Below are 21,724 nucleotides of genomic sequence, written 5' to 3'. Positions count from 1 at the left end.
TTGACTGGCCACATGGATTTGGCAGGTTGCTTAAGCCCGTGCCTCAGTTTCCTCGTCTGTAAAATCAGGCTAGGAGCACGCAGGTCTGACGGTTGTGAGGGTTCGATGAGGTGGTTCCTGTTACTTCCATTTCTCAGCGCAATTCCCGAGGCTGGGACAGAATAAAGCCTTCATCCACCGCCACGCCGCTGGTGCGCCAGGGCCAACCTCAGGTCCTAAACCAGGACCCCGGCTCCTTTACCACCTGTGCTGCCTCTCACTTCCTATCTGAGGAGGTGAGATTCTCCCCCAAGTCTCTCCTGGTGGCATTTGAGCCAGAGATGCTGCCTCGCAGAAGCTAGGGACACCGTTTCCAGAATCCCTGTCGGAGCCCTTCTCCCAGGGGTCTTTCAAAGGAACCCAAGTCTCTACCAAGAGACCCGGGTGTTTGGGGATGGGGGCAGCCTCTCTGTGCCCCCCACCTCCACTTCCTTCCTCAGACTTTTCTGGCTGTAAATATTTCTGCAGCTTCGAAGCTCCTTTGACCAAGGCCCAGTGTTAATTTGTTAAATCCACGTCAAGGTCCTGGGGACGCGTTGTTTATTTTTGTGAACGTGTTGGCAGAGATCACATTTGGGGTGGGGGGAGGCTCCTTATTCGGTCAGAATAAATGCTAATTAATAAAAGTTATTTATTTGGGTTGGAGCTTGCCGTGGCCCCAGGGTCAGGCACAAACTTGACTATTTGAAGCAAAAACAAACAGAGAGTGTCTCTCAACAGCTTGAGAAAGGCAGAAACGAAGAGGCCGGATTTATTTGTCTTAGGAAGAATTTGCAGTTAATTCCCTCCAGACTATTTAGACCCTTAAATTACACAGAATAAGAAAAACCATGGGTGCAGGAGAGGGAGCCGGGAACACTTGATCATTTGGCCGAGAGCAGAGTTTTTAAATGTCTTTGGCCTGAAGTCAGCCAAGTAAATTGTATGTGTGAAATAATTTAATGGCAGAAAACTGTGCGCCAGTCACTTCTTTTTCACTGTAATGTAATAAGGGAGAGAGCATGGCTGGCCTCCCCTACGTGAGGCTGTTTTGCTCTTCCCTGATCCCCGCCCCTCACAATAGCCCCTAAACAGCCCACGTAAATGGAGGTGGTTTCGGGCTTTATTTTCAATCCCAGAGGAAAGCAGAAATTTTACGGAACAAAAGGAAACTTTGGGCACAGCCCTGACTTGGACGGAGCTGGCCCCAGTACTCGCTGGCCTGAGGCTTCAAGAGTATTTATTTTCCAAATGCTTTAAGCTCAAGCGTGGAACCCCCAGAGGACACACGCCTACCACCATCCACTTCTCAGGGGCTGATTCGGGAACTCATGGTAACGAGCATCCAGCACATCTGCTGGGAAGCATAGTCCAGCCCGAGAGCCCTGGCTGAGTCCAAAGCTGTGGGTTCGAGTCCTGAGTCACCTCCAAGACGCTGCGTGAACCTTCCTGAACCTCGGCTGCCTCTCCCCAGCCTCTGCCCACAGCAGGGACTGGAACCATCTTTCTACTATGGGCGGGGCCGAGGGAGAAAGATCTTTGTCTTCAGGCGGGAAGAGGGTTGCACACAAGGAAGAATGCCAAGAGCAGCGAACATATATCAAGCGATTACTATGCTCTTGGCACTGAGTTAAGTTCAGCTCCTCCAGGAACTTTGTGTGACCTTGGGCAAGCCGCTGTCCCTCAGGGCTCCCAGAGGTGAGGTCTTCCTCCCGGGGGCTATAGGATGCAGACTCGGGGGCATTTCCGCACCAGTGAGATGACATGATCCATGGTGTCTCCCAGAGCTGGGGCGGAGAGTGTGACAGATCCCCGCATCACCTTCCCTGGGAACCGCGGGAGGCGGCCCCCTCGGAGACAGGCTCACAACCCGGGCCGCCTGAGCCTTCCCACAGACACGGACTCCAGTCCCCGCTGTGTGATCTTGGGTGAACCTCTCAGAGCCTCAGTTTCCCAGTGTGTGAAATGGGCCAGTGCCTCATAGGGCAGATGCCAGGATCCAGTGGATGGAAGCAGACAGAGCGCTTGGCATCCCTCCTGCCCAAACCAACTTTTTCTTTTTTTTTTTTGCGGTATGCGGGCCTCTCCCGTTGCGGAGCACAGGCTCCGCACGCGCAGGCTCAGCGGCCATGGCTCACGGGCCCAGCCGCTCCGCGGCACGTGGGATCTTCCCGGACCGGGGCACGAACCCGTGTCCCCTGCATCGGCAGGCGGACTCTCAACCACTGCGCCACCAGGGAAGCCCTTTTTTTTTTTTTTTAAAGATTTAATTTTAATTTTTGGCTGCATTGGGTCTTCATTGCTGCGCATGGGCCTTCTCTAGTCGAGCGGGGGCTTCTCCTGTTGCGGAGCAACAGGCTCCAGGCGTGTGGGCTCAGTAGTTGTGGCACGCAGGCTCAGCAGTTGTGGCACGCAGCCTATAGAGCGCAGGCTCAGGAGTTGTGGCGCGCGGTTCCAGTTTCTCCGTGGCATGTGGGATCTTCCCGGACCAGGGATCAAACCCGTGTCCCCTGCGTTGGCAGGCAGACTCCTATCCACTGCGCCACCAGGGAAGCCCCCAAACCAACTTTTGTTGAGCGCATCCCATCATAGCTGCCTTGATGGGAACCCCCAGGGAGATGTGACTCCAGACCAGTGGAGACTAGCTGGTGTCAGGGGTGGAGAGAGTCTGGGGTTGTTGGGAGGGGTGCTAAGTGCCCTTGTGTGAGGGTTTCAGCTCCAAGGCACCACGCAGTTTGGCCAAAGAGCAGAGTTGTTTCTTCCGGCGCCCACTTGGAGGGGGCCGAGGCTGCAAAATGATTTTCATTTCAACACCCTCAGTTTTGAATTGCTAAATTTCCTGAAAAATTCTCCTTTTTTGGCTGAAATGCCTCCTGCGTTGGGTTTGTGCCCAAGAAGTGTTGCCTGAAGGGGGGCGGAAATCGGCTCGCGATGGCTGGTGTTCCAGAAGCTTCTGTCCACTCTCAGGCTCTTGATCACACAGGTTTTCAGCGCTCAGCCCTTGTTATTTCAGTTTAAGGTTTCTTCCAGCTCGAGGGGGTGGGGAGCGGGGGGGTGGAGAGACGTTCACTGGCACCAGACATTCTCATCCATCTTCACCTTTTCTTGGAGGAAAGGGGTGAGGAGTGAAGACTGAAGCGGGTCCAGGAGAAGAGGCCAGCTCGCCCGGGGCCGCTCCGTGTCCCCTGCCATTGCCTACCCCACCCCCAGATGTGTCCCACGTTTGCAGTACTTCTCAAAGGGGAAACGTACTGGCCCTCCCTCCAAACCAGGGCCTCTCTGTCTCTCAGCACTATGGACACGGTGAACCAGAGAATTCCCTGACGCGGGGCCTTCCTTGTGCATCGAAGTGTACTCAGCAGTATCCCCAGCCTCTGCCTCGATCCTAGGAGCGCCCCCTCTCCCAGTCCATCAGAAACGTCTCTAGACATTGCCAGATGTCCCCTGGAGGCTCCATTGCCCTCTGTTGAGAACCACTGGTCCAAACCCAGTAAGGTCATCTTTTTCCGGGCATCCTGCCTGATTCTTGTCTGACAACCCCCCACCCTACCCCCGATGCGATTACTTACCAGGCTCATGGAACAAGTTAGCCTCCGATCAAATCAGCCGGTTGCTCAAGAGTCAGTAAACCCTGCTAACCTGGGAGCTCATTCAAAAGCCAGGATTGAGTGGTATCCGTGGCTGGGCCTGGAATGTTCTAAATGCTCAGCTGAACAACTTCTCAGCATCGCGTGAAGAACGTAGCACGTATAAAGGGAATGTGTAACTGGGGAAGCAAAAATACAAGGTGTGGCCCCCAAATCCAAAAGGTTCGCAATGCACCCTGTTGGCCCAGCTGTGGGCAAAACGGACCTTCCTGTCCACCGCTGCTGGGAAGCGTTATGGGGGATTTGGTCACATCTAGCATTTTACTCACTGGCCAAGCAATCCCACTTCTAGGAGTCTGTCCCAAATATTCACTGGCAAAAATAGAAAATCATGTTTGCACGAGGTTATTAATTGTGGCATTCTTTAATTGCAAAAGATTGGAAACACACTACGCGCCCAGCCACAGGGCTCTGGTTTTAGTTGACTAAACCACGGTACATTCGCACAACCGAGTGATACAGAGCTGTGAGAAGGTACATGCAGGACTTCTCTGCACTGGATGGAGGAATCCCTGGGATATATTGCCCAGTGGGAAAAAAGGGAGATGCACAACAGTACATGGTCTGCTATCTTTCAATAGAAGAGGGGGAGAAAATATTATACTTCAAAAAAATATTTGCAAAAAGCAATGCTGGGGACTTCCCTCATGGTCCAATGAGTAAGACTCCACGCTCCCAATGCTGGGGGCCTGGGTTCGATCCCTGCTCTGGGAACTAGACCCCGCATGCATGCCACAGCTAAGAGTCCACATGCTGCAACCTAGAAGTCCACATGCCATAACCAAAGATCTCGCATGCAGCAGCTAAGACCCGGCACAGCCAATATGAATAATAAATAAATAAATAATATATATATATATTTTTCTAAAAAGCAATGCTGGAAGGATAGAGCAAAGGCTAATTTAAAAATTGTTTTGATATGCGGAGGGAGAGAACAAGAGGGAAACTATAATATGGAAATTAATGCAAATAAAGAGGGCTGGGTTTGTTGGGCCAGGTGGAGTGATCTCTGGAGCAAATTAAATAGCAAGAGGCAAGCTTCAGTTTGGGGACTTCCCTGGTGGTCCAGTGGGTAAGAATGCAAGCTCCCAGTGCTGGGGGCCTGGGTTCGATCCCTGCTCTGGGAACTAGATCCCGCATGCACGCGGCAACTAAGACCTGGTACAGCCTAAATAAATAAATAAATATTAAAAAAAGAGAGAGAGAGAGAGAAGTTGCAGCACCTATGTGTTCAGCGTGATCTCATGCTTGTAAATTTTTTTAAATACACATTTGTAACTTTGTAAATCTTGGGGAGCAGAGTCGGGAGAAGGGAGTAGTTTGTTTTATTTTGTGCCTTTCTGTGTTGCTTGAATCTGTTACTGCGACAAGCAGTGACATTATTTGGTTATTAAAATATACTTTTTTTTTCCTTACATGAAATCTCCAGATTTTTAAAAAATCAAATTTAATATTTATTTATGTTTCTCTCTTACTTCTGAGGTAAAGTGTGCATACAATAGTGTAGAAATCTTAAGTGGACCCTTCACTGAGGGTTTTTTTTCTTCTTCTTTTTTTTTGTTTTCTTTTTTTTATATACAGCAGGTTCTTATTAGTTATCTATTTTATACATATTAGTGTATATATGTCAATCCCAATTTCCCAATTCATCCCACCACCCCCCACCCCACTTTCCCCCCGTGGTGTCCATATGTTTGTTCTCTACATCTGTGTCTCTATTTCTGCCCTGCAAACCGGTTCATCTGTAACATTTTTCTAGGTTCCACATATATGCATTAATATACAATACTTGTTTTTCTCTTTCTGACTTACTTTACTCTGTATGACAGTCTCTAGGTCCATCCACATCTCTACAAGTGACCCAATTTAGTTCCTTTTTATGGCTGAGTAATATTCCATTGTATATATGTATCACATCTTCTTTATCCATTCGTCTGTCAGTGGACATTTAAGTTGCTTCCATCACCTGATATTGTAAATAGTCCTGCAGTGAACATTGGGGTGCGTGTGTCTTTCTGAATTACGGTTTTCTCTGGGTATATGCCCAGAAGTGGGATTGCTGGGTCATATGGTAATTTTATTTGTAGTTTTTTAAGGAACCTCCATACTGTTCTCCATAGTGGCTGTATCAATTTACATTCCCACCAGCAGTGCAAGAGGGCTCCCTTTTCTCCACACCCTCTCCACCCTTTGTTGCTTGTAGATTTTCTGATGATGCCCATTCTAACTGGTGTGAGGTGAGACCTCACTGTAGTTTTGATTTGCATTTCTCTAATCATTAATGATGTTGAGCATCCTTTCATGTGTTTGTTGGCAATCTGTATATCTTCTTTGGGGAGATGCCTATTTAGGTTTTCTGCCCATTTTTTGATTGTGTTGTTTGTTTTTTTAATATTGAGCTGCATGAGCTGTTTATATATTTTGGAGATTAATCCTTTGTCCGTTGATTCATTTGCAAATGTTTTCTCCCATTTGGAAACAACAAACAAGTCTTTTAGTCTTGTTTGTAGTTTCCTTTGCTTTGCAAAAGCTTTTAAGTTTCATTAGGTCCCATTTGTTTATTTTTGTTTTTATTTCCATTACTCTGGGAGGTGGATCAAAAAAGATCTTGCTGTGATTTATGTCAAAGAGTGTTCTTCCTATGTTTTCCTCTAAGAGTTTTATAGTGTCTGGTCTTACATTTAGGTCTTTAATCCATTTTGAGTTTATTTTTGTGTATGGTGTTAGGGAGTGTTCTAATTTCATTCTTTTACACGTAGCTGTCCAGTTTTCCCATCACCACTTACTGAAGAGACTGTCGTTTCTCCATTGTATATCCTTGCCTCCTTTGTCATAGATTAGTTGACCATAGGTAAGTGGGTTTATCTCTGGGCTTTCTATCCTGTTCCATTGATCTATATTTCTGTTTTTGTGCCAGTACCATATTGTCTTGATTATTGTAGCTTTGTATTATAATCTGAAGTCAGGGAGTCTGCTTCCTCCAGCTCCGTTTTTTTTCCCTCAAGACTGCTTTGGCTATTCGGGGTCTATTGTGTCTCCGTACAAATTTTAAGGATCCAGATTTTTTAATGTTTGATTAAATATTCTTTTTTTTTTTTTTGAAGTATAGTTGATTTACAATGTTGTGTTAATTTCTGGTGCACAGCAAAGTGATTCAGTTAAATATATATATTCTTTTTCATATTCTTTTCCATTATTGTTTATTACAAGATATTGAATATAGTTCCCTGTGCTATATAGTAAGACCTTGTTATTTATCCATAAAATATACATTTTTTTATTAAGGTACACCAGACCCTGAACCGGACAGGGTTGGTTCTAAGTGCTGGGTGAGTGCAGTGGAGGAGAGGGGATTCCGTGTGGACTCAGGTGGTCAGGGAGGGCTCCCTGGAGGAGTGAACAATGAGCTGGACCCTGCAGGAGGAAGGGTCAGCAGTTCAGCCCTTGGGTAAAATTGAAATGTGGAAATAAATAGTAGCTGAACATCCCCCCTCCCTTCTCGCTCTGTAAATGGGGCATGAAGAGCACCTGTCTATAGGATTCCTGTGAGCATCCATTGACCTGTGGGTGCCTGCAGTGGACCCTTGGAACTGTGACTCTCACTGCTCTTTTTTAATATATTAATATAATTCAACAACAAATACCTGTGGAGGGTTTACCATGCCCCAGAGCCTGAGCTAGGAGCCGAGGACGCGTAGATATCTCCAGCGGCCACGCCCCCCCCCACACCAGGTCAGTTGTCCCTCATGGCGGTGGGTGCTTGTCCCCGGGCTCCACAGGATGGGGACCTGGCTGCTTCTGTTCACCATTATGTCCCCAGGGTCCTAACCCTGTGCCTGCCACCCAGTAGGTGCTCAGTAAATGTGTTGCAGAATGGATGGATGGATGGATGGATGGATGGATGGATGAAGGATGGATGAAGGCGTGAATTAAAGGGAGCTGCTCCTGTTCTCGGGCTGCACCATCCATCAGCAGAGAGAGACACAGGGAAAGGGCTCAGAGCACATCGCTGAGCTGGTGCCTGAGTCGTGATCATCTCGGCAGCTCCGGGCTGGGGGCCCTGCGGGCACTCACTGCGCGCTGTCCGCCGCCCCGTTGACCCTCGGACCCCTCCGCAGGTGAGTGTCCCAGCCCCGGGCGCGGCAGCGCCGCGAAGCGGAAGAAGAAGCAGCGGCGGAACCGCACCACGTTCAATAGCAGCCAGCTGCAGGCTCTGGAGCGCGTGTTCGAGCGCACGCACTACCCCGACGCCTTCGTGCGGGAGGAGCTAGCCCGGCGCGTCAACCTCAGCGAGGCGCGTGTCCAGGTGAGTGCTGCCCATTCGTGGGCCCCCCGGGGGAGCGTGCAGCCACCACTCACCCAGGGTTAAGGAGTTGCCAAGGTGAGGTGTTTAAGAGCAGGACCATCTGAGGCCAGGAGGGCTGAGGTTCAAATCCAAGCCCTGCCACTGACCAGCTGTGTGACCTTGAGCAAGTTACTCAACCTCTCTGTGCCTTAGGTACCTCCCTGTAAAATGAGGATCACGTGGGTCTGTTTTATAGGGTTCTTACGAGAATGAGAGAAGTTGATATCTTTGTAGCTTAGAGCAGTGCCTGGCACATGGGGTTTGAATAAGTAAAAGTCGTTTTAAAGTGTCCAGTGCTGGGCTTCCCTGGTGGCGCAGTGGTTGAGAGTCCGCCTGCCGATGCAGGGGACACGGGTTCGTGCCCCGGTCCGGGAGGATCCCACATGCCGCGGAGCGGCTGAGCCCGTGAGCCATGGCCGCTGAGCCTGCGCATCCGGAGCCTGTGCTCCGCAACGGGAGAGGTCACAACACTGAGAGGCCCGCAAACCGCAAAAAAAAAAAATAAAAAGTGTTCAGTGCTTGTTCCGTGCCAGCCCTGAGCTGAGTGCCCAGCATGCACCTCTCGCATTACAACCTCACAGCGGCTAAATGCTCATCTATTCATTCTTTCTTTCACCCACTTGCACATTCTCCAACCCATACTTACCCAGTGGCAGGCACCATTTATCACCCCCGTTTTACAGATGAGAAAATTGAGGCTCAGAGAGGTGAAGCTGCCAGTGCAGGGTGGGTGGCAGAGCAGGCACATGCTGGGTGCAAAAGGACTTGGGTGCCCTCAGCAGCCCGCTCACCCCTCCTTCCCGCCCCCAGGTCTGGTTTCAGAACCGCCGGGCCAAGTTCCGCCGAAACGAGCGGGCCATGCTGGCCAACCGCTCAGCCTCGCTGCTCAAGTCCTACAGCCAGGAAGCCGCCATCGAGCAGCCCGTGGCTCCCCGGCCCACTGCCCTGAGCCCCGATTATCTCTCCTGGACGGCCTCGTCCCCCTACAGGTGAGAGCGGGAACCCTTTTGGGTCGGGAGGGCGCAAGCAACCAGGGGACCCCATGGGGTGTTTTAGGGCCCAGACTCCTTTGAGGATCTGAAGACAGCTGGGAAAGGTGCCCAGGTGCCCCGTGGAACTGGGGGGCACCAAGGGGTGTGTGGGCAAGCGTGTGAGCGTGTGGAGGGGCGAGAAAATGAGGCCTGTTGGGAAGGAGTGGAGAACCCACCTCATTCTGAGGAAGCTGAAAACCTGCAGATTCCTAGGCTGGCGCGAGCGCCCCAGCACCCTTTGGCCATCATCCCGGAGAGAGACCGGGGGGCCGAGGGAGTGGTTCCCTGTCCCAGGGGCCTGGCTGGGCCCCAGAGTCAAAGTCTGGGGCAGTTTTGTCCCGGTCAAAGCTGGGGAAAGGTGGCAGGGCAGGAAGGGAGAGGAAGGAGGTGCTGGCGAGTTGGGTTTCTGCACCCCGCAACTCCAGGGAGTGCCATCCACCCCTGAGTCTGTGCGAGCAGCTCTGCTGGAGCCATGGTCTCGTGAGAGGCAAGAGCCGGTGGGATGTGGGATCTGAGTCCTAGTGATGCCCACGCTAGCCTCACAGCTCTCACAGCTCCCCCCATGCCGTGCTCTTACCTGGGGCGGGAGAACCTCCAAGAGGCCTCCTTCCATACAGGTGTGCGTTCATCCCAGCCCCATCCTGCTGTGTGCCAGGCCCAGGGCAGGCGCTAGGGGTGAACAGGAGCTTCCGCTCTCAGGAAGCTCCTGGTCCAGCGAGGAAGGACCACAAGCCTACGGGGGCGGCTCCATGTCCCAGGGCTGACTCTGGGCACTTCTGCCTCTTCCCCCCAGTCTTGTAGCCCCAGGGGAAGGCTTCCCAGCCGAGTGAGCTGAGGAGGGGAGGCAGGAGGACCAGAGGCTGGGGTCCAAGACTGGCCGCCAGAGGTGGCCAGCCCCCGGCGGTCTTCCAGCCACAGCAACATGTCCTTGTGTCTTATGTCACCCCCAGCACGGTGCCGCCATACAGCCCAGGAGGCTCAGGCCCTGCGACCCCGGGGGTCAACATGGCCAACAGCATCGCCAGCCTTCGTCTCAAGGCCAAGGAGTTCAGCCTGCATCATAGCCAGGTGCCCACGGTGAACTGACAGCCAGCCCCACCAGGCCCCCGCTGCCTCCCTGGCTGCCTCCCCGCTGCCTCCCTGGACAGGCTGGGTGGGCTCTCCTGGCCCCTCTCTTCAGCCCGGACTTCTGAGCCCAAGAGGCTGCTGAGATGCCCAGAGCCTGGCTCAGCCCTTCATCCACGGCCACTGGAGACTGCGGCCCCTGACCCTGGAGGTGCTGGGCTGGAAGGTTGGAGCAGCGGCTCACCAAGGACCTCACTTACTTTGTGTATTAAAGCCAAAAAGCTGTTGTCTTTAAGAAATAAAAAAAAAAAATTTTAAGCCCCAAAAGATTGCGGGAGGGCGGACAAGGGCAGCAAACCAATGAAGGGACGGCCTTTTGGGGCCAGCTGCCCTCGTCTGTGTGCCTCTTTCTGCAGGAAGTCCTCCATCACCCTGTAGAGCCCCAGGGGTGGGGAGCCGGGTAGGAAGACAGAGACCTGCCCTGGAACCCCGACACCCGGGTGTTTGGGAGAAACCCCGATGTGTGACCCTGGCCAGGACCCGAACCCTCTCTGTGCAGGGAGTGTCTCCCCTGCCCTATGGCAGGAGCAGAGGGTGTGTGGAGGCAGACGCTAAAATTAAATCCCTTGCTGCTGGGCATGCAGAAGCTGGGGGTCCCCTGGGCATTTGACTGTGGGGGACCCAGGCAGATGGCCCAGAATGTCGGGGTGCAGAGTGGAGGACCCAGGTGGGCTCACAGGACAGACAGGTGGTCCTAACAGACAGGGCCACCAGAGACCTTCCAAGTCCTCCAACCTACCGTTTCAGAGATGGTCACTGGGGGTGACAGAAGACACATGTGCCACCAGGCACTGACATCACTTATGAGGAGTGTGCAGAAAACTGTGGGGTGAGGGGAGTGGTCTGAAGCCAGCCCGCTCCACCTGGCCCCGTGCCACGCCTGCTGATGGGCGCACCCTCCAGGGAAGTTAAGAGATAATTTCTGGGAATTCCCTGGTGATCCATCCGGTGGTTAGGACTCGCTGCTTTCACTGCCAGGGCCCGGATTCCATCCCTGGTCGGGGAACTAAGATCCCAAAAGCCATGCGGCCGGAAAAAATAAAATATAATAAAGTGATCATTTCTGCAACCAGCCCCCAGGAAGTAAGACAACACTTCCTGACCCCCAGAGGGCGCAAAGATGCTCGGCCCCTCCGGAGGGGCGGCCCTCACAGTGACACAGCCATCACACCTCTGGACTGCATGGATGGACCCCCATTTCTCTAGTCTGTCCCGCCCACACCACATCAAAGCCCCCCCAAAGGGCCAGTGTCCCTCCCCACCAGCCACAGGCTGCATCTTCTAGGTGACCTTGAATAGGTCAAAGCCACGTGACAACCCTAACGTGAGGGATGGTCCCCATTTTTGTTTTAGAAGGTGTAACTAACCCCTGTGTGAGGTGAGAACCCTCCCCATCTCCCCCAATTTACCCCCAGAGATTCTTCCCCATCCTTCATCGGGAATTCCACCATGAAAACACAGTTCTGGGCTTCCCTGGTGGTGCAGTGGTTAAGAATCCGCCCGCCAATGCAGGGGACACGGGTTTGAGCCCTGATCCAGGAAGATCCCACATGCCGCGGAGCAACTAAGCCCGTGTGCCACAACTACTGAGCATGTGCTCTAGAGCCCACGAGCCACAACTACTGAGCCCGTGTGCTGCAACTTCTGAAGCCCGCGCCCCGCAACAAGAGAAGCCACTGCAACGAGAAGCCCGCGCACCGCAACGAAGAGTAGCCCCGGCTCGCCGCAACTAGAGAAAGCCCGTGCGCAGCAACGAAGACCCAATGCAGCCAATAAACAAATAAATAAGAAAGCAAAACAAACAAACAAAAAAGAAAACACGGTTCTTGTGGGGTGAGCTTTGTCCCCTTCAGATGGGCCAACAGGCCCTGGGGACCATCGCCGTGTGTCTTCCCTGTGGCTGGGCAGTTGGGACTCTGGTCCTTGGTGGGGGGGGTAGGAAACGATGAGGTGAGGCACAGGCTCCAGCTGAAGGCGTGGGGAGGGGGCGTTCTGCTGATATATGGAGCTGGCTCTGCCGGCCTGACTACGGCGGCCAGAGCAAAGGGTTGGCCTGTACCCTGTACTGTGTGTGTGTATGGCAGGGGAAGGGGGAAGGTGGGTACGGCCAGAGCTGTGTTTTCTTGCTCAGTTTGGCCTCTGCCTTGGGTAAGTGATTTCTGGGCTTCTATTTGCCATTCATTCACTGAACAAATATTATGAAATACTATATGTGTGCAGGGCCCTACACTGGGCCCTGAGGAGAAAGCAGAGAATTGACACGGGGTCCCTGGCTTCAGAGGCCACACCAAGCCCAAGGAGCCCCAAACCTAGTCTAAGGCCTCCAGGCAGGCTTCCTGGAGGAAGTGTCCTGGAAGGATGAAGAGTCCACCAGACAAAGAGGGGAGCGAGAACAGTGTTTCTGGCTAAGGGAACAGCATGTGTAAAGGTCCTGGGGTAGGCCAGAAGCTGCCTCTTTGGGCCAGTGGGGACAGTTCTGGGCCTGGATCTCCTGCAGGATGAAGATGGAGAGAAGCAGGGACAGCTCACGTGGGGCTTGTGTGGCCAGATCTAAAGTCTGGATGTCGGGACTTCCCTGGCGGTCCAGTGGTTGGGACTCTGTGCTTCCACTGCAGGGGACATGGGTTCTATGCCTGGTTGGGGAACTAAGATTCCACATGCTGCGTGGCACAGCCAAAAAAATTGTTTTTTAAATTAAAAAATAAAGTTTGGATGTCACCCTGGCAGTGAGGAGCCATGGAGGGGATTTGCTGGGTGGAGGGACCCGCCCCTTGGACCCTGTTGGAAGCAGAGAGACCCCTGCAGAGGCTGGGCTGGATGTCCAGGCAGGAGAAGTGGCAGCCTGGACCAGATGGGGACAGAGTGGGCAATCTGGGAGGTGGCCCAGACACAGCAGGGACAGGGGTTGATGACTAGGTGTTGGGCTGGGGAACAAGGGGGTGCCCAGGGGACCAGGACTTGGCTGAAGCATGTGGCTGCCTGGGAGGAAGAGACCCTGGCAGTAGGACCCACCTGGTAGAGGGGTCGGGAAGATGCTGGCCTGCCCTTCCACCCAGACAAGCACTGGGGCCGTCCTGGTCTGAGCAGGGTCCTCCCTCACAAGGAGCTGACACCCACCCCAAGGATTTGCACCAGCGAAGGGCCGGCCCACAGGGCCCAGAGCTGTGCCCTCACGGGCAGCCAAGAAGAGCGGCCTTTTTGTGAGCACGTGGACGAGCCCAGCCAGGCCCTGGGCAGTGCCCCAGAACCCAGATGGAGGTGCATCTGGTCTTTCTATTTTCAGTCCAGAGGGAGGGGCCATGAAGCATCCCCAGGTTGGGGCTGCCTGCAGCAGAGATGGGGTCACACTGGCCGGGGGCTCCCACTAGGGCCTGGAAGGTGGGTCCCAAGAACACCAGCTTCAGAAAAAGCCATGGGCCCGGTTTCCATAGAGGCGCTGGCCCCGCCATGGGGCCACAAGGATGTCAATGTCACTTCCTCTCAAGCGCTCAAGGAAAAACAGACCGGCCTAATCGTTTACACATGCTGCTCTGGGGAGCTGAGGGAGGGGCCCCAGCGGCCCTCCTTGTGAAAGAAAATATATTCCAACATTGCTGTCACGACTGTAGCCCTAATTGCAGGGCTGTGTAGGCAGCTTCCTGGGCACCCGTCCCGGGATATAATTTTCCATGAGGATGAGGTACCCGAGGCCCCGTCCCGGGCTGGGAGAACTTGGAATCCTTCTCCCTCTGATTCCCTTTCCCCTTTTGGCCAAGCAAGCTTGGGACAGGGCACTGAATGTATCTGCTTCTGTTTTTTTGTTTGAAATAAAGAAACTTGAGTCAAGAGAAAGAGAGAGAAATTGAAGGAAAGGCAGTCTGGCTCTTGCAAAACCCAAAACCTGAGAAATTAAGACCAGAGTTTTACCTTGGGCAAGGCACTTCTCCGGGCCTCAGTTTCCTCCTCTGTAACATGGGGTGATAACAGAAGCCACCTCACAGGGTTGTTGGCAGAGTTACCCTCCATAAATGAGCGCTGTGGTGTATACGGTGGAAAAACACAGAGCAAGCGGTGGAGTTTAGGGAAGTCAAAATATTCCCTGTACTGGGGTGAAATTGCACATTCCCTCCTCAGAGAACCTGGCTCTTCCCCTTGTCCCTTCCAAGCCCACGCTCCTTGGGCACCAGTTGGGGACCAAAGCTCCTGCACCTCTGCTGCCTGCCACTGGAGGGCGCTGTGGGGTCCCCGCCAGGCACAGAGCCGGGAGAACAAGGGCCCTCTCCCACACAGATCGCCAGAGCTGGCCGCAGGCTCCTGACCCAAAGACAAAGAAAGAAGCAAATCCCAAATCACCAGCAGGGGTCACAGCATAAAAATCAGCACAAGCCTTTCGGGAAATGTACCAACAGCCACGAACACGTTGCATGCTTTCACCCAGTAATTCTACCTCTAAGCCGCACTTCAAAAAATAATCCACAGTGGGGTGGGGGGTGGAAGCAACGTGTGCCAAGATGGCTGTTTGTCGTATGTTTTCATAGATGCAGTGTAAAAATTCTGGGAAGACCCAAAGCAAGTTGTAAATACTTGAAATTTGATAAGGGCTCACAATCCGCTTGTCTCTCTGTTTTCTGTAATGAGACTAATAACCTCACAGGGAAGCAGAACAAGCAGGCCCATGTGATCATCTCAACTACACGAGAAGCTCTTTGAAATGAAAAGAAGTGCTTTCTTCCCTTTTATGTCCCCCTTGGTGCCTCAGTCAGAGCTGGACTTGTCTTTTCCATACCTATTGGTAAGTGAGTGGCCCCCATCCAAAGTTCTCCTCTCTGCTCCTGTTATCCCACCATAGTCCTTCAGGTCTTGAAGCTTTGCGGTCGTCAGGAATTCCCTTCTCTATTGCAAGTGCTGGAAAGAGCGTGTTTGAGAACTTCTTAAGCTCTTAGTTCACACCTTAGAAGAAGTGGGAATGGATCGAGCTTGGGATATGAGGAGTCAGGAGTGGGCACCTTGAAACTGGAAGGTGCACTTGATAAAGTGGTGTGGATGACATAATTCTAAGGTGGTCCCATGATTCCCTCCCCAGGGAGACATGCACTTTGTAATCCCCTCTCCTTGGGTAGGGGTGGAACCTCTGACTTGCTTCTAACCAATAGAATATGGTGAAGATGAAGGGATTTAGCAGATGTGATTAAGGTCCCTAATCAGTCGACTTTGACTCATCCGAAGGGAGATTATCCTCGGTGGGCCTAACCTAACCAGGTGAAACCTTTAAAAGAGAGTCCAGGTCTTCCCTGAAAGAGATTCAGAGCAGAGAGATGCGTTCCCACCAGCCTTGAGAAACAAACAGATGTGCTGTGACCTGCCTGTGCAGGAGGTGGCCCCCAGCAGCCAAGGGCCTCATTCTTACCACCACAAGGAACCCAATCCTGCCTGCAATCTGAATGAGCTCAGAATAGGATACTGAGCTCCAGATGAGACATCAGCTGAGGACTCCCTGACTGCAGCCTGTGAGACCCGGAGCAGAGAACCCAGTTAAGCTGTGCCCAGACTCCTGACCTGTAGAAACCGTAAGACCATAAATAGGTGTTGTTTTCTCTCTTTCTTTTTTTCTTTTTTGGCTACACCGAGCAACTTGCGGGATCTTAGTTCCCTGACCAGGACACCAGGGATGGAACCCGTGCCGCCTGATGTGGAAGCAGAGAGTCCTAACCACTGGACCACCAGGGAATTCCCTGGGTGTTGTTTTCCGCTGCTACGTTGTGGCAACTTGTTATCCAGTGTAGAAAACCAATGCAGATGGAGATGGAGCTTGGAAGTCCTCTTGAGCTTGGCCTCCCTCTGCCCACAGCACACCCAAAGAACCCCGGGACCCATGACAGAGGAGACTTGACGCCGCTGCTCAAATTATCTGCCATCTTATCACTTTCCAGGCCATTCTGCATAAGCCGACAGATTAGTTGCCCTAAAACACAGCTTTGGGACTTCCATGGTGGCGCTGTGGTTAAGAATCTGCCTGTCAATGCAGGGGACACAGGTTCGAGCCCTGGTCTGGGAAGATCCCACATGCTGCGGAGCAACTAAGCCAGTGCGCCACAACTACTGAGCCTGCGCTCTAGAGCCCGTGAGCCAAAACTACTGAGCCTGTGTGCCACAGCTACTGATGCCCATGTGCCTAAAGCCCGTGCTCTGCAACAAGAAAAGCCACTGCAATGAGAAGCCCGCGCACCGCAACGAAGAGCAGCCCCCTCTCGCCACAACTAGAGAAAGCCCGTGCGCAGCAACGAAGGCCCAAGGCAGGCAAAAATAAAAATAAATTAAAAAACAAACAAAAAAACACAGCCCTGATCATGTCCCTCTCCTGCCTAAAGCCTTCTGGGGCTCCCCAAGGCCCTCCCAACAAAGTACCATCACCCAGGCCAGGTGTGTGAGGTCCTGGCATCCACCCCTTAAACCCGACTTGTCACCTACTCCAGGTTATTCAGACAGTCCTGACAACTCAGTCCCCTCCTCCTACTGTCCCCCTGCAGCAACATCCTGCCCACCCAGTCCCACTCTGCCAGTGAAAATGTATTCCCCAGAGGGTTACAAGGTAGTGTCAACTTTTTTAAAAAAGCAAGTTAAAATTCTAGACAGAAGATGCATTGGCATGTCTGGGGAGATGTGTGTTGCTTGAAAAAGAATAAGTCAACGTTGTAATTTTATATTTGGAAAATGAAAGGAACAACCCTATTATTTTCATAATTCAAACTTTAAAAAGTGAAGCTACTCAACATGTTCATGGTGGGCACAGATACCAAGAGGAGCAACCACTGTCTCATGAGTGGCCACACGGCAGGATCTCCAGGGAGGAGAGGTAATATATAAAATATAAATATTATATATTGAATATGCATAGATATATACATATTATGTATATTGCATATAATTTGTATGTGTATTTCATATGCATACTTTAAAAATCTGGAAAGTCATAAACCATAGCGTGAACAGTTGTTTTCTCAGGAACGTGGGATTGTGGGTGGTCTCTATTCTCTATACACACACTTGTAAATTTCCCTACTTGGGTTCTAAAAATTGACAAAACTTTTTAGAACTCTATCCAAATTGGAACCATCTTTTTGGAGAACAGTATATACCACAAGTCTTAAAAACAGGCATGCCTTTCGGACCAGTAATTTTACTTCTAGTAATGTACCTGAAAATAATAGATCTGCACTGAGATTTATGGACAAAGGTGCCCATGAAAGCATTGCTTATGCTGATGCAGCCTGGAAAATTAATTATCCAACAATAAGGGCAGATTAAATAAATGATGAGGGTATCCGGGATGATGGAGTGCCAGGGAGCTGTTAAAATTCATGGTATTGACCATCAAAAGCCCTGGGAGGAAGTGCAGATGTATTATTAGGGAAAATCTCCAGTGATGATAAAAAGGCCAGGCTGTGAGACCCTGAGCACAGATGCCACCCACATCTGTGACACACCGATGACATCTCCCCAAAGACTCGATCCATATGTTTTGTTGTGGAATTCCATCCTGGATAGAAACAGTTCGGAATCCCTATTTCTACACTGTGTACACACACACACACACACACACACATACACTTTACACATCATTCATTCACTTAATAGAAACGCCTTAGAAGCCAGGTGCTCTTCCAAGACCTGGGGACACAGGCACGGCAAGAATAACACAGACCCAAATCCCTGTCCCCCTGGAGTGCACATTCTAGAGGGAGAGATGGAGAGTGAAGAAGGTGCGGGAAGATGGCGCGGGGCCTTGCCAGCCTCCTCTGGGTAGGGGGAAGCTACCGGAGGACTGGCACACAGAAGCCTCTGGCCCTGGGTGGGGAGTAGACGGTGGGGGCCAAGGGTGGATGGTGGATGCAGGTATCCAGTTGGGAGCTGTTGCAATGACCTGGAGCGTGACCAGGACAACTGCGTGGTGAGAATACAGGAAGCTTTTATTTTCTTCTTTGAGCTTTTCTATAGTTTCTAAACCTCTGATAGTGACCATTACTTGTGGGTACCTGTAATTAACAGTTTAAAATCTCATCCACCTTTCAGCTTCCAACCCAAAGGCTGCCTCTCAGGGAATCCTGCCTGGGTTCCCAGCCACCCGGACACACACCCCTCTTCTGTGACTGCCCAAGGCCCAGCACACCTGGAATAAGAAGGGGTCCATCTTTCCGCCCTAGCCAGCCTGGAAGCCCATTCCTGAGGCCAATGGCCTCCCAGGGACACACACAGAAACCCCAGGAGCCCTTAATTCTGTGGGAATTAAGGGGGTCCCCAGGTTCTGTCCCCGCCTCCAGGACTAAAACCAGGCCCCTTTGTCCTCTCATCTTTGCCTGTTCCTCCAAGTCTGTCACATACCAGGGAGGCTCTTGGAAGCCTGGAGACAAGGAATCCATTAAACGAGGGAGCCCCAGTGGTTCCCCAGAGGGGCCCTCATAGGAGACTGGGGAGCCCAGGTGGACAGGGCACACCAGCCATCACCTGTCTTGGCCTTCCTCCTTAGAAGTGTGTGTACTCAGGACTTCCCTGATGGTACAGTGGTTAAGAATCCACCTGCCAATGCAGTGGACAGGGGTTCGAGCCCTGGTCCGGGAAGATCCCACGTGCTGTGGAGCAACTAACCCCGTGCGCCACAGCTACTGAGCCTGTGCTCTAGAGCCCACGCGCCACAACTACTGAGCCCACGTGCCACAACTACTGAAGCCCGCATGCCTAGAGCCCATGCTCCGCAAAAAGAGAAGCCACCGCAATGAGAAGCCCGCGCACCACAACAAAGAATAGCTCCCACTCGCCGCAACTAGAGAAAGCCCGCGTGTAGCAACGAAGACCCCACGCAGCCAAAAATAAATAAAGTTTATTAAAAAAAAAAAAAAAAGAAGTGTGTGTACCCGGGTGGGGGTGAAAGGTTCTATAGCATTAGGACCAAACGGGCAACATTTTGAGGAGAGGGCCCCTAACTCACAGACCAGGGCCCTGACCCTGGGGTCTGTGTGATACCCCAGGCTGGCTCTGGGCTTTCCTGCTCACTCAGAGCCCAGAAGAAGTTGCCCCCAGCCACCAGGCTCCAGTCAGGGGCAGCTCCGGTTTCCCAAGCCTGGGCTGGGCCCCAAAGTCCTTGCCTGCCCCCAGGCTGCTGCTCAGCACTGCCCTGCCCCCAGCACTGCCCACACTTCGCACCACCCACAGCCCAGGGTCAGGAGGAGGCAGCCCAAGAGGGCGCCCCGCATCTGGATGGGGTGCGATCGAGGCGAAGTCAGAGGAATTCACCGGCGCCCAGGATGGCCTGGGGCGGGGTGTGGGTGGGGCTTCTGGCCAGGCCAGCCCACCCGCATCGTCTCACCTGCAGTGCTCACTTAGCCGCTGCCCAAGAAAGGGACGCTGTGGTTCAGCCCCAGGGGCAGCTGCTCCGGGAAGCCGCCCCCAGCCCTTCCCCATCCTGGAGGGTTCCGGGTCTACCCTGGAAACATCGCCCGGCTCCTGCCAGCTGCCCCTCCCTGCCGTCAGGCTGCGCCTGCCTCTTCCCGGCCCCTCCAGAAACTGGAGGGACAGCTGGGCACTGTCTGCGTCAGTTTGGGAACCAGAGCCAGTGCCCAGCTGTCAACCTCACCATGCTGCCTTCCATGTGGCTTCTCGGAAGTTCTCTTGGGACACAGAGCCACGTCACTAACCCCTCGCCCACTTCTCCTCACCCTGGCTCTGAACCCACCCCACAAGGCCCCAAGGCCTTGAATGAGCCCCTTTCCGCCCACCCCCGCTCCCACACGCCCCCCGCCACTTCCCAGGCACAAGACTCCGGGGGGCTGAGCTCTGCTCATCTTTCCTCAGCTGGATTGGACACGCCCCCAAAGCCGGTCTGACTTACGCCCATGGCAGGCGAGCTGTCACGTCCCCTAGGAAGCCCCTCCCCAGCAGGGGTTAGAGGCCCTCCCTGTGCTCCCACTGCCCACCCCCCCTTAGGGCACTGAGTACTTGGGTTGTCACTGTCTGATGTCCTGCCGTCCCCCCACCCTGTTTGCAGCTCAGCATCTGAGGGGTCCCGGGGGCCGGGGCAGGGAGCGAATGATGGGCCAGTGCACAAGGGGCTGCTGTCTCTGCAGTTCCGAGGAGCTGCCCCCTCCCTCGGTCCCAGGGTCACAGGGTCCCTGTGGGTATCGGATGCCCTCCTCACCCGGGTCTGAGCTGGGCACTTTGCCCTCTCAGTCCCTCTTTCCCTGGTCCGGGAAGAGCCCAAAGTATTAAAACACAAGCACACATCCTGGGTCTACTCCTCTTTTATCACATCCCAGCTCAGGGATGTTGGGCAAGTTACAGCTCCTTCCTGAGCCTTACTTTCCTCATCAAAAAGCAGAAATACCTCCTTCCTGGGGCGGAGGATCAAGTGGAAAAAAGCTGTGAACACCGTGCTCAGCCGATGCTTAGCAAACAGCAGACACTGAATACAGGGACACGCGCTTTCTGCTTCCAGATGTGCGGCTGCAGCCCCAGAACAGAGGCTCATCTCACCACCAGGAAGCAATGCTACCCAGCCCACCTCCTAGCACGGCCGGGCAGGGGGGCCGACTCGGATTTCTAGTGAGGCCTGGGGAACCCCGGGTCCCCAGTGAGGCCCCCACTAGGCAGACCCATCAGTCCGCGGGGGCAGAAGCTCGGGGGCTGCAGCGCTGTGAGAGGAGGCCATGCCCAGGTGTGAGGGGGGCTTCCCTAGATCCTGGAGGAAAGGGGCAGCGCTGGGGAGGGGGGTCTGGGGAAAGGCAGGACCGCACAATGGTTAGAGCAGTTTGGGGGAGCCAGACAGGCGGGGTTCAGAGCTGATCCCACACTGCAGGGAGTCCACCTTGAGCCTCGGTTTCCTCATGTGTAAAAATGGGCTTGACTGACCATCTTACTGGCCCACGGCAGGAGGCGGGAGGGTGTCTCCCAGCAGCCTGCTTGCTTTCTGCATGATTCAGCACCCTCGTCTGGGTGGGTTTGTGTGTTTGCCAGAGACTGTGTCTTGTCAGTTTTGCCCCCAGACACAGACCCGCAAGAGTGCCGGGCGAGCCGGATCCCCAGCCAGCCTGGGCGGTGGTGGATGCCGGGAACCCGCCGCCAGGGGGCCAAGCTGGTCAGACACTTCATTAATGACTAAAGCCACATGCTCTTACTGCAAGAGTCCAGGAGAGACACACGATTCCCGGCAGGGGTGCACATTTGCGGCTTTCAAGCCTCGCAAATACCGAAGGAGTCAAAATTTCCTTTTAGCGGTTGGTCCTTCAAAGCCCGTTGTCCTTGAATGACAGCCTTTCGGAGCAACTAAAGCCTCGGGAAGAGAAGGCCGACCCTACTGTGGGCCCTTCCCATCGGCACCTGTGCCCAAGACAGAAGGATGCAGCAAAGGAATGTGGCACAGGGAAGTGTCAACAGGGCACAAAGGAGCACAACCCTTCTCCCACCGGGAGAGAAACTCCCACCTGCCGGTCCTGGGCCCTCCCCTAGAGGGAGCTGGCAGTGGGCCCCAGGCCCGGCCATTGCCGGGACTCACAGGAACTTCCTAAAAATGCAGACGCCCAGGCTCCCCT

General features: G+C 53.3%; 1 protein-coding gene across 1 annotated transcript in view; it reads left to right on the top strand.

Moving 5' to 3' along the window:
* Nucleotides 1-10,424, top strand: part of PRRX2 (paired related homeobox 2) — a 46,595-nt gene extending 36,171 nt beyond the window's left edge. Inside the window, exons 2-4 of the mRNA XM_067742990.1 lie at nt 7,784-7,971; nt 8,821-8,999; nt 9,992-10,424. Of these exons, the coding sequence (XP_067599091.1) occupies nt 7,784-7,971; nt 8,821-8,999; nt 9,992-10,127 (503 nt within the window). The 3' untranslated portion in view covers nt 10,128-10,424. The remainder of the gene's footprint in view (nt 1-7,783; nt 7,972-8,820; nt 9,000-9,991) is intronic.
* The last annotated feature ends 11,300 nt before the right edge of the window (nt 10,425-21,724 follow it).

The sequence above is a fragment of the Pseudorca crassidens genome, chromosome 7 (genome assembly GCF_039906515.1).
Source record: "Pseudorca crassidens isolate mPseCra1 chromosome 7, mPseCra1.hap1, whole genome shotgun sequence".
NCBI classification, from domain to species: domain Eukaryota; kingdom Metazoa; phylum Chordata; class Mammalia; order Artiodactyla; family Delphinidae; genus Pseudorca; species Pseudorca crassidens.
This window is presented reverse-complemented; position numbering and strand designations above follow the sequence as displayed.